At 39.0% G+C, this 13,597-nt stretch overlaps 1 protein-coding gene across 8 annotated transcripts in view; it reads right to left on the minus strand.

The window, feature by feature from the left end:
* Window positions 1–13,597, minus strand: part of obscnb (obscurin, cytoskeletal calmodulin and titin-interacting RhoGEF b) — a 195,640-nt gene that overhangs the window by 92,620 nt on the left and 89,423 nt on the right. For 5 of the 8 annotated variants that reach the window (XM_062991061.1, XM_062991060.1, XM_062991065.1 and 2 more), the window contains 3 exons: window positions 9,286–9,564; window positions 8,735–9,001; window positions 8,111–8,383 (listed from right to left, as the gene is read on the minus strand). In XM_062991061.1, the coding sequence (XP_062847131.1) occupies window positions 8,111–8,383; window positions 8,735–9,001; window positions 9,286–9,564 (819 nt within the window). The remainder of the gene's footprint in view (window positions 1–8,110; window positions 8,384–8,734; window positions 9,002–9,285; window positions 9,565–13,597) is intronic. The other 3 variants (XM_062991064.1, XM_062991062.1, XM_062991063.1) reach the window with 2 other exon arrangements.

A 13,597-nucleotide genomic window follows, 5' to 3' on the forward strand; every position in this document is an offset into this window, starting at 1 on the left:
ACTGATCCACCCCCATGCTTCACTCTGGGCATGCAACAGTCTGGGTGGTACGCTTCTTTGGGGCTTCTCCACACCGTAACTCTCCCGGATGTGGGGAAAACAGTAAAGGTGGACTCATCAGAGAACAATACATGTTTCACATTGTCCACAGCCCAAGATTTGCGCTCCTTGCACCATTGAAACCGACGTTTGGCATTGGCACGAGTGACCAAAGGTTTGGCTATAGCAGCCCGGCCGTGTATATTGACCCTGTGGAGCTCCCGACGGACAGTTCTGGTGGAAACAGGAGAGTTGAGGTGCACATTTAATTCTGCCGTGATTTGGGCAGCCGTGGTTTTATGTTTTTTGGATACAATCCGGGTCAGCACCCGAACATCCGTTTCAGACAGCTTCCTCTTGCGTCCACAGTTAATCCTGTTGGATGTGGTTTGTCCTTCTTGGTGGTATGCTGACATTACCCTGGATACCGTGGCTCTTGATACATCACAAAGACTTGCTGTCTTGGTCACAGATGCGCCAGCAAGACGTGCACCAACAATTTGTCCTCTTTTGAACTCTGGTATGTCACCCATAATGTTGTGTGCATTGCAATATTTTGAGCAAAACTGTGCTCTTACCCTGCTAATTGAACCTTCACACTCTGCTCTTACTGGTGCAATGTGCAATTAATGAAGATTGGCCACCAGACTGGTCCAATTTAGCCATGAAACCTCCCACACTAAAATGACAGGTGTTTCAGTTATTTTGTCCAACCCCTGTATGTCTCTCATGAGGAGAGGACAGTTGAGTTGTGTACAAATGTGTACAAAGGACATGATTGGTTGTGTCCAAAAGGTCAACAGTGAATGTTTGTTGGCAGCTCCAATGAAGGAGCAATGTGAAAATGACACAGTGAAACTATTATGTCACCTAGCAAAGATAAAGACAGCCTTTCAAAATTACAATTAGTAAAACATGAAGTTAAATTCCTAGGTTAACTGATCTCTGTCGAAGGTAAAAGATTAGAAAATGGCAGAATAGAAGCCATTCGGAAAAATGCCCATGCCAATCACAAAAAAGCAACTAATGTTTTTCTTAGGTATGTGATTTTATTGCAGAACTATCATCTCCAAGTATGAAGTCCTCGAGGCTCCCTTAAGCTAAATTGCTGATGGGAAGGGCCTACAGGCCAACAGTGAACTTAGTTGAAACATTGAAGTGGACAAGGCCTTTGAAACATCGAAAAGAGCTCTGCAGATAACACCAACACTGCGAATCCCGGATCCGAACAGACCATTCACTCAGACAGTGAATGAAAAAGGAGGGTGTATGACGTCAGTATTACTCCAGGGTCATGGAGGACCAATAAAGACCAATAAATAATTTTTTTTTAAGCTAAATTAGACCTTATAGTAGCAGGTCTCCAATGTGTTTGAGAGCTGTGCCAGCTGAATAAAAAAGTGGTAAATGATTCAATAGACTTATGTAAGTTACTGAAATTTGACCTTGTTGGTACCAAACTATGTTTCTCAATTGCTGAACAAAGAAACAAAAAACTGATAACATGACGGCAGCCAGATGGCTGAGGTATAACAATGTATTAATTGAAATGACTAACATCACATTGAAATATATAATGTATTTAATCCTGATACTTTTCTTCCTACAGAAAATGAAGGTGAACCAAATGATTGGTTTAATGTTGTTAATAAAGTTTTCTTTCCTAGACCAGATTTACAGGAAACTACAAAATCCAGATATGGAGCTGTTTGTTGATGAATCTTCATACAGAAGCACAGAAACAAGAAGCTGTGTGGGGTATGATGTAATGACAAAAAATGAAACCATTAAAGCAGAATCACTAACATCTTATCTATCAGCTGAATTAGTAGCATTGTAAATTGGCTAAAGGGAAAAACTACATATCTACATATCAGTAGATATGAATTTGAAGTAGTAAATGAGGCCTTTTGACCTATTTAGGTAAACGTATCACATATCACAACCTGATTTCTGCACTTCTGGATGGAATCCTATTTCCAAAAGCTATTGATGTATGTAAATGTGAAGCTTACACCTGATGTTCTGATCCCATTTCACAGGGCAACAACAGAGCAGACATGGCTGAGAAAAGGCAGCAGTGAAATGTACAGTAGATAAATATTTTGTGTTGTGGAAAAATGATTTCTGTTTCAGCTGACCTGACAGCCATCCAGTCCTTCGCCAAGCCAAAAGGAAAGGCCGAGTGGAAGCGAGCTGGGTGTAACAAAAAGGATGAGGTTTGGTATGGTCCAACTGGTAAGCCACGTCTTCCCAAAAAAATTGTTTCTAGATTATGAAAATTTGACACATGGTCGAGACCATGTGCCAAAAAGGAGGGATGCATGGTAGTATCTCAAGACATTGGTACACTAAGGGCTTAACTAGCTTAACTAATTACTCCCAAAAATTTTGTGAACGCTGCATGATTTGCAAAATAAATAAATTTAGTAGGGGAATTAAAACTCCTTAAAGTGCCCAACCACCGACAGATTGACCATTTCAGCATCTCCAGATTGATTTCATTTATATGTTCTCCAAATGGATTGAAGCATTCCCAACTGAGGGTGGGACATTAAAAACAGCATGCAAGTGCGGTAGCAAAGGCACTTATAACTGACATAATCCAAAAGTGGGGGATCCGTGAAAGAATTGGCAATGATAATGGTACTCCATTTGTCAACAAAGCATTACAGCAGGTCGTGAGTATGTGATTTATTGATTTAAAACAACAGTGTGCCCATCACCCAGCCTGTGGGGCCGTGGAGCAAGAAAATGGCACACACAAATTGACAAAATGTCGTTCAGAAACTGGTCTGACATGAGTTAAGGCCCAGCCAGTGATAATAATGAATATGTGAACCAGAATAAGGGAAATACCATCTTAAGCCCTTTTGAGATCCTATTTTGCAGGCCTCCAAATACAGGAATCGGGTCTAGAGAAACTCCAAGACCACTCACGGATGAGTGTGAGTGAAATGTTAGGTTATTGCGAAACCTGTCCTCTGTGTCGTGTGAAGTTCACAGGCAGGTGAAAGACTTCCTTCCAGGACCAACGAGTACCTATCTACATGATCTGAAATCCAGGTTACTGAGTGATGGTGAAAGACTTCAGGAGAAAAAGGTGGAAAGCCAAGAGGTGGCTAGATCCGTTCCAAGTGCTCCTAACGGCACAAACCGTCGTCAAGGTTGCTGAAAGAGCCACGTGGATCCACGCTAGCCATGGCAGAAGAGTGCCAGAACCAACTGAAACCAACCCTGACACTTTTGCTGATAATCACACAAAAACAAGAGAGTTTTTGCACAAAAGTCACCTAAACGTGTTGAGCTAATTTTGGGGGGTACCTGATAAAAGAAGAGGACGTCATTGAGCCAACTGACGTTGCAGCATGTGAAATAGCTGATTGGTCGAACTGAAAAAACCCTTGAACACTGTGTAATACTGTAAATTAAAAAATCTTGAATCAAAATCCAGAACATTTAATGAAACAGACTTTCACCTCAGTAACTAGTATAATTAAGCAATAGAACACGAGAGGGAGTGTGTTATCGCGAATAACATCACGGCTGTGATTCGGTAGACCATCACAGCCGTGATGTTATTCGCGATAACACACGACCTCGAGTGTTCTATTGCTTTTATACAACAGTTTTTACAAAATAAAGAAAGAAAATAAATCAAAGCAGCCCTGAATTTCATAATAAATATGCTTTAATATTGACAATACCTTCCGCCAAAAAGTAGTTCCACAACAAATATAAAGTTTAACACTACAAAGCAGACATTCCAAGTTGCAAAAACTCATTTCAGGGAGGTAAGAACAACAAGAAGAAAAAGGGAAGAACCTCCGAAGGGAAAAAAAGAAATAAAAAAACCTCTTGCACACACCAGAGGATATACGGGTGATAACAGAACTCTTAGAAGCTGCTAACTGGGCTATTATGCTAACTGTTCGCGGTACAAACACATTAAAGTTCCCTACATAGTGCACTAGAATGTGTATCAAATCACGGATTTATGTTCGCTACACAGTGCACTAGATAGTGAATTAGACAATTGGTTATGTTCCCTATACAGTGCGATAGATTGTATATCAGATCACGGATTTAAAACGTGATCGGGAGCTGTGTCGCCTGCGTGCACGTTTGTGTGTGAAGTATTATTAAAAAGAAATACAGGAGATAAACTGTTCCGTAGAGCTTTGTTTTATTGCATCCTTAAACTGAACCCACGCATGCGTATACGGCATCAAGCATAACTCCGTATTCTGTGTTAACCCTTTAACGTCTTAAAGGCACAACAGTGTGCATGCAGCTTGTCGTTACTGGCAACGCGTCAGCGGAGTAATACCGTTGTGGTGTGAAAAGCCCGTGCTGTTGTCACGAATAACAGCACGGTTAGAAGGCTTCTCAACCAATCAGATTGTACGGTCGGAACTAACTGTTGTATAAACACACATATAAATTAGGACGCCATGAAATTGAGCACACTAAAGATTATACTTACCTCGGACTAAACATCAGTTCCACAGGAAACTTTAACCCGGCAGTAAATGAACTGAGAGAAAAAGCTCGCAGGGCCTTCTACGCCATAAAACGTCAAACATTCGTGGAAATTCCAGTTCGAATCTGGCTTAAAATTTTTGAATCAATAATTGAACCGATTGCTCTATATGGCAGTGAAGTTTGGGGTTCGCTTACACACCATCAATTCCATAATTGGGACAAACATCCATTAGAGACCCTGCACACAGAGTTCTGTAAAAGCATCCTAAAGGTGCACAGACACACCACGAACAATGCGTGCAGGGCAGAATTAGGCAGATTTCCTCTAATTATAAACATACAGAGAAGAGCAATCAACTTCTGGAACCATCTAAATGAGAGCGACCCCCAATCTTATCATTATAAAGCCCTGAAACACCAAGAGCTGAGCAAACATACCAGTCCCCTCATCCAACTGGTCCTGAGTCACTACACCCATACACCACTAACACACACCGACACACTAATAACACACACAGACACTCTAACACACACAGATACAACACTAACACACACAGACACCCTAATAACACACACAAACACATTACTAACACACGCCGCCACACCACTAACACACACTAACACAATAAAGACTCAGGAACAGGAGAAATCTGCAAACCCAATTAGAATAAACCAAATTACACAAAAACTCCGAACTAAATATCTGAATTATTGGGAAACTGAAACTAAAACTCAAAGTAAAATGCAGTGTTATTTGGCCCTAAACAGACACTACAGTGCAGCAGATTATCTGAGCACAGTATCCGACCCTAAATTAAGAAACACCGTGACGAGGTACAGACTGAGCGCACACGACCTGGCCGTGGAGACGGGGCGACACACCCGGTCCTGGCTGCCCCGGGAGGAGAGGTTGTGTCAGCACTGCACTCTCAGTACAGTAGAGACGGAGCTGCACTTCCTCACCCGGTGTACTAAGTACCACCACGTCCGCTCCCAATTCTTCCCTAAATTTAATAACATCATCCCCAACTTCACCTCCCTACCAGACCCCGACAAACTGCCCCACCTACTGGGGGAGCACAGAGAGAGCTGCACACTAGCAGCACTCTATACACACACCTGTCACCAGGTGAGGGACAGTGGGTGACCATGTCTCATACACACACACACATACACACGCACAAACTGATTGTTTTACTACCTCATTATTGTAAATATTATACTTTTTATTGTTATTATTTTGCACTGTTTTTATTAATATTTTATTCTATTCTATATTTTTTGCACATGTAACTATTCTGTATATTTTTGTTCTTTCTTATTTTTATTGTTTATATTTCTCTGTAACTTGCTTTGGCAATACGAATGTCCTTATTTGTCATGCCAATAAAGCTTCTTTTGAGTTTGAGTTGAGTCAACTGTGAGCTTGTGTGTGATTTTTATTTGATTAAACAGGATCACTGAAGTGACATTTGGAACATATGGAAGATCCAGAGACTGAGAGTGAAACCTGGGGATAACACCTGTGTTGCAGAAAATTGATGTAGATTAGATAATCTATAGAGGAAGGGTGTTTCTAAGCCTCGGTGAGGTGGGACGAGTGCTGATTGGGCGTGCCCGCACTCCGAGCACCAACATACGTCAAAAATGGCAAAGACTCACCTAACCTAGAAATTTCAAAGTCTGATAAAAATGAAAGCCCATTGGTTGACACATGGTGTATTGCATGTTAGCATGTCTAAGATTGGATGTGGCTTAGATAGGTTGAATTGGGGAAAAGATAGCTAAATTCTTAAACAGGTATTCGAGAATTAGGTATCAGTATTACTGTTTATGAAAAGAACTAAAGTGTTAAATAATTAATGTAAATAGTTTTTATTTACCTATTCAGTTTCTTTTGAATGAGAGTTTTTGTTTTGATCATCTTATCAATCAAGTTGATAGAAGTTTTTGATGATTTAATGTTGTTTGAGTAGTTGGTTTTTTTAATATATATTTTTTATATTTACTTATTTTTATATTTACGTTTTTGATAATCATTTGCACAAATATTTACTCACATTTATCTTACTCGTATAATGATATTTACTGGTGATTTTCAAATGTTTTCTTTTTTTTCCTTTTTTTCTTTCTTTATGACAAATTTTGAAGCATTTAATCAAGGTAGAATGGTTTTCTGATAGGCTTAATCATATAATTCATTTTATATGTAATTATTTATTATGTAAGTCATCCTGTGCTGAACCTGTGGTGTTGAGTACACTATCGCATCAGGTAGGTTGGTTGGTAAGATGGGTAGAGTGTGGAATTTTCCCTAAATTGGAAATTGGTTGATAATTAGCTCGTGAGGATTCTCTAATGAGCCTGAGGGTTTTTTCGTCCACCCATGGGGGATGACAGGATAAACAAGTAGATAGCATGGAACATTTATATTAAGACTTTATTAATCACTTATGGGTTTGTGACATAAAGTCACAAAAGAGGGGAATCTATTCTTAGTGATATTCTTAGAAATATTCCTAGCAAAAACGGTATATTCATTTCATACTATTTTTTTTTTTTTAGGTGTGTTTACTCTATGATAACAATACCTTAAAACTCTGACAAGGGTATATTTAGTATATAAATTTTTGTTAGTGTTGTCCAGGAAGGACAAGAGGAAGGATTGTGAATGGAAATTTTATATTTTATTAGTTATTTGCATCAAACTTATACGTTTCTGCTTTCTTAGTTCAATTAGCAGAGGTAGAAGAGACTTTTGGAAGGTTACTTAGGGGCAGAGATATGTTGACCTTGGCATGGGCTTCTTGCTTCCATGGGAATGCATGGGTGTCGGGACTGTGTGTGCGGGGGTGCACGCAGGGTTTTGATACAGGTGCATTCTTGTGGAAGTACGCCATGTTTCTAACAAACTGACTATTCTTGTAGGATGATAAGCAAGTTTGATGTGGAAAGTTGACCTTGAGTTGGGCCGCTGAGAAGAGTTAGCCTGAAGGGGCAGTAAAGTGGGGTATAAATACTGCGATACTACAGACGGCATACGCCTCTCTCCTCTGTAAAGCTGTGAGCGTTCGCATTGAGATTGGTCCTCAGCTCAGTAATAAATTGATTATTTGCTTTTATCATTATCCCGGTTGTCTGTGTCAATCTTTAAGGGTTATTTTGAATTCCCACAACATACTTTTTCGGAAATATATGTGATATATAAATCTGCAGCTGAAACACTCAACAACAACACCACACACACTACCATGTCATTATCACAGTGCCAATGCGCTGCTAAGAATGCTTTCCAATAAGGCTCTTATGAAGGCCCCTTTCAATTGACAAATGGGAAGCAGGTGGGTGACAGTGTACAAAGAATGGGCTACAGTCAGTAATTAAATATAAAAAAGCATATATATATAGGCATATATCTTTGTTGTCAACTCAATTACAATGAATTAAAATTTTCTCATTTCAGGAAATTCATGGACACAAATTTAACACCAGTGCCTCTTAACTATCAAGGCTCTCACTTTCATGCCGCAGGGTCTTAAACAAAGAGTTGCTCTCCTCCCCTCAAGACTTCCACCTATTCTGGTACCTTTCACTATCAGTCTTGCTGAGGACACCAAGCTTCCCGTTTTAAACAGGACAGTTCCTGAGTCATTTGGTGCAAGGTTCATTAGCTTGAGGGTATGAACATTGTCTTCACCCAACCCAATAACACTGAAGGGACCGTTCTCCAAATGGGTTCCATCCAACCACCATTGGACTCTCCCTTTGGCACGACGAGACAACTGGCAGGTAAACACTGCCTGCTCTCCCACAAAAACATCAATGCTCTTTAAACCAGACACTATGAGCACTTCAGCCTCTGCAGATACCACAGACACAAACACTGATCAGCTGATCAATAACATCCCTAAATGCTTAATGTATTATAAGTAACCATAAAAATATAATGTTTACAATAGAAATAGTGGGTTATTATAATAGAATTTACTAAGCCTTTTTTGTATATGGTTACATTCTTTATCTATTTTAAAGAAAAAATTACTTGTTAAAAAAATGGCTACTTGAATTACACCATTCGTAAGTTCCCAAAAATGTAGGATTTCAATCCAATCTGATATATCCATATAAATTTGGACTTTATGTGACTAAATATGGACAAAACATATGACAACACTACAATAGCACTAATGTTAAAAACAATATTCATTACCTTGTACTGAAACTGAAGCTGTTGTTAGCTGATCTCCAGCATCACAAGTGTAATAGCCACTGTCCTCTGGTTTCAGGTCATGGATATGAAGCTCTTTTATGTATCCCATCTGTTTTAGTTCATACTTCTTACCAGGCTGGAGCACTACTCCTCCTTTACGCCATTCTACATTGATGTTAGGCTGAGAAAGCTCACAGATCAAGACAACTGTGTCACCTTCAACAGCATCCTGGTTGTCTAACTCCTTGCGAAAAAATGCTGGTGTACCTGAAGAGTGCAAACGAAACAGTAAGTTGTAATCAAAGCAATGTCTATATTTGAAATCTAGACAAAGATCTCTGTACAGCTGCTTTGCAACAATTGTACTGATAAAACTGTTAAATAAAACTATTTTAATCTAGCTTCAGATTTTAAGCTAGCTTTACTTAACTTGTATGACGTATGATGATGTGTATGATGATGTTTAAAGCAGTGGTATAAGAGCAACATAAAGAAGCATAACTAATAAAGGTATAATAGAGACAGCCAAGCATAAACAAATGACCCTATACCTTTGGGTTTCTCCTGTACCACCAAAGAGGCAATGCTCCTCTCAGAGCCAACCACAAAGGTCACGTCACCTGAATCATCAGGTGTGACCATTTTCAACACCAGGCTATGTTCCCTGCCTTGGCAGTGGATCTGATTTAAGTCATTGTTTTGTAGGTGATTGGAGCCTAGCCACCACTGAGCATTATTTACTTCTGTCTGGGACACTTCACACTGGAAAACAGCATTCTCACCAGTTGTCACTGTTACATTCTTAAGTTCTCTTGTAATTCGTACACATTCTAGATAAAAAGAGAAGAAGGCATACAATCCAAAGCTTCTTTACAATAATACTTAAAAAAATCAATAAATCAAATTAAACAAAGTAGACAAAGTATGATAATTTAGAGATAACCCTACACACTCGAACATGATGTATTGAATATGATTGTTTTAAAAGTGGGTTAAATTGGGTTAAAAGAAAAGATGAGTCTAACATCCTGTGTATTATTGTTTTCCAATTTCTTGATAAGCCTGAAACGATAGGTAAGGTAACATAACTTGGTTAACAAGACCTGTTAGTCTGTATATAGTATAATTTACAGGTGTAATGAGTAGTGTTTAATGTGCAAAATTTTAAGAGAAAACCAAAAAAGTTGGCTTTGGTTAATGTGCAATATCGACAAACCCAATTTCCGTAAAAGTTGGGACATTTTGTGAAATGCAATAAAAATACTAATCTGTAATTTGCTAATTCTTTTAAAACTTTATTTACCTGACAAACTTTCAAAGAATAAAATTTCCAATTTTTCACTGACCAATTTAATTGTATTTTGTAAATATAAACAAATTTAGATCTTCTTTATTTGGCATACATTTTCGAAAAACAAAACAGAAGTCCACTCAGTTCAAAACATAATCCCAGGTTACCATGTTGCAATGAGTGACATACTACAATAATAAACTTTATGGTCTATAAGCAAGAATATTTTTTGTAAAGATATTGCAACATGAAATTTTGCAACATGAAATTCCCTAGTAAAGTAGGGATGTCCCGATCCAATCTCAAAGATCGGAATCGGAGCCGATCAAGGCATTTTTTAACTGATCGGTATCGGCTTTACTAAGGCCGATCCTAAGCCGATCCTTTGTTTTACGTCAGCATGTCCACTGTGTGGAAATACTTTAAATTGGAAAGTGAAACAAGTCCAACAGCAAAGTGTAATGTCTGCAATGCGGGCGTTTCACGAGGCGGTACATTTACATTTTCTGCATTTAGCAGACGCTTTTATCCAGAGCGACTTACAGAAGAGCTTCCATAGTAAACATTTCATTTCTCAAGTTTTAGTAAACAACAGTCAAAGAACACAAATCTGCTGAAACCTGTTAGAACCAAAGTTTTTTTTTTTTTTTTTTTTTTTAAATAGAAAAAAAAATGTTAGTAAATAAGTACTAGTCAGCTTAAGTGATTAGTAAAAAGGTGGGTTTTTAATCGTTTTTTAAAGACAGCAAGAGACTCAGATGTTCGGACAGACAGAGGAAGTTCATTCCACCACTTGGGTGCTAGAACAGAGAAGAGCCTTGATGCTTGTCTTCCTTTAGTCCTGGGTGGAGGATCAAGTCAAGCGAGACTAGTGGCTCGAAGGTTGCGTGGTACAGAGCGGGGTTTGATTAGACCGCGAAGGTAGCTTGGAGCTGCTCCATTTTTGGCTTTGTAGGCGAGCATCAGTGTTTTAAACTGAATGCGTGCAGCTACAGGAAGCCAGTGAAGAGAACGCAGCAGTGGGGTGATGTGGCAGTGTTTGAGCTAGTTAAAAACCAGACGGGCAGCTGCATTTTGAATGAGCTGCAAGGGTTTAATAGTGGACATGGGAGCTCCTGCCAGAAGGGAGTTGCAGTAGTCCAACCGTGAGATTACAAGTGATTGGACCAGAATCTGGGTAGCTTCCCTGGAGAGAAAAGGCCGAATCTTCCTGATGTTGTACAGGAGGAACCGGCACGATCTTGTCATGCGTTACAATACTTTTTATGTATCATTTTTGATACTGTCTTTGACTCAAGGGGTGTGTTCGAAAAGCTAGGGAGCTGCCTTGCTGTCTTACTGTCTACATAGGCAGCTGAGAGGATTCTAATAAGTCAGTGACTTATAAGGCAGGTTATTCGAACGCGCTACTTAGATAGCGATTCCATCGGGTTTTGCATTTCGCGTTTAGCATTTAGCATATTTCCATTAAAACCAATAAACTGAGGTAGCACAGCACGCTTACATCAATATAACATCTTCCTTCATGTACCGATAACGGTTAAATTTCCTGACAAGCCCTAACTTGCAAATAAAAACACTCGGTACAAGTTTATACAAGTTAAAAATCAGTAATATTTTATTTACGTTTGAAAATAACTCCATTCGTTTCTCCGCCCCGTCAGCCATGTTTATTTTTCTGTGAGAGAAGAGCACCCGACCCGCAATGAATTCTGGGATTGCCTTGATCACTAAGGCAGCGTCGGATGCTCACTCGTTCTTGAGCCAAAATAACATTGAAATATCAAGATGCCACAGAAGTGAGGATTTTAAGACATCTAGGATTTCGAACAGCCTCATTCTCGGGAGCGCGCACAGGATGACGTAAAATGCTGTCTATGTAGACAGCTCCCTAGCTTTTTGAACACACCCAAGATATAGTGTTAGGAATTGTTTTTTTACCAATATCCAGTATGCAAAGCTAAAGAACATTTGTACTGCATGCTTAAATCACATTTGTAACCATTTCTGTGTATTAGACCTGTTTAACCTATATATTGGTATTTAGATTTTGTTCTTTTATTATGTTAGCCAACTTAGAATGGTTTTGCCAAAACTAAGCTTCTAACATCATCTACTGACCACAAGTGGTTAACTTGCATAGTGGGCACCAACTATTTCGTCACATGTTCCTAAGTAAGGTTTATCTTCTATTGGCTATGGCTGCTGCATGCCACACCTCTCAGAGTGAGTTAAAAAGAGGCGGCACAGGCATTAAAAGTTAGTTTTTAGTTGTTGAACTGAGTACACAATTAGGAGAAGTTCAGAGTTAAGAAGTTTTGGAAGTTTTTCACAGCTCTTCCGAAAATGCGGCTCCCTCAGAAGAGTTAGAGAATTTAAGAGTGCGCACTGATGCCGATTCAGATCACAGTTCGTGTTTTTGCAAGTTTGGATTCAACTTAAATTGTTCACTTCTGAACTTCACTCCAAGGTAAAGTTCCTATTCGGCTGTGTGTAGAGAAGCCAACTTCTCCACAACATACTAGTGCCGATACATAGTATAGATACTAATTAACTGTATGTAAATTAAAATTTTAAACTGTGCTTTTTGCAACTGGAACACGTGTTTTAAAACTTTAACATGTTAACTGTGTTAACTGAATTAAAGCTTTCTTTATAGTAATGCCAAGAACTGCAAAAAGGTAGCACAATCAATTATTACTTGCAGAAGGGCAATTAATTTTTTTGGATGATATAAATGCGTGATATGGATTAAATGATCATTCAAAAACTGTTTTGTGTTTTCTTCTGTTCTCCTTTTCTTATATTAAATTTATAATGAGGATCTGAAAACATTTAGTGTAACAAACATGCAAACATTATCAGATAATTTGACATAACAACACAGTGTTGTAGGACATAACATCTCACTTTCGCCCCTTCTTTAATAAAGTGAAGTACATTTGTCATGGTAACATCTCTGTTGAGTAGAATGTGAATATAAACACATCAGTCTTAATCTATAATCAGAATTAGGGCTGGGCGATATATCGAGATTTTATAAAATATCGATATACTGTATTTTCATACGCGATATATGATAAGACAATATCGCATATATCGATATACAGGGGTTGGACAATGAAACTGAAACACCTGGTTTTAGACCACAATAATTTATTAGTATGGTGTAGGGCCTCCTTTTGCGGTCAATACAGCGTCAATTCGTCTTGGAAATGACATATACAAGTCCTGCACAGTGGTCAGAGGGATTTTAAGCCATTCTTCTTGCAGGATAGTGGCCAGGTCACTACGTGATGCTGGTGGAGGAAAACGTTTCCTGACTCGCTTCTCCAAAACACCCCAAAGTGGCTCAATAATATTTAGATCTGGTGACTGTGCAGGCCATGGGAGATGTTCAACTTCACTTTCATGTTCATCAAACCAATCTTTCACCAGTCTTGCTGTGTGTATTGGTGCATTGTCATCCTGATACACGGCACCGCCTTCAGGATACAATGTTTGAACCATTGGATGCACATGGTCCTCCAGAATGGTTCGGTAGTCCTTGGCAGTGACGCGCCCATCTAGCA

The sequence above is a fragment of the Trichomycterus rosablanca genome, chromosome 3, assembly GCF_030014385.1.
Source record: "Trichomycterus rosablanca isolate fTriRos1 chromosome 3, fTriRos1.hap1, whole genome shotgun sequence".
In the NCBI taxonomy this organism is placed as follows: Eukaryota; Metazoa; Chordata; class Actinopteri; order Siluriformes; family Trichomycteridae; genus Trichomycterus; species Trichomycterus rosablanca.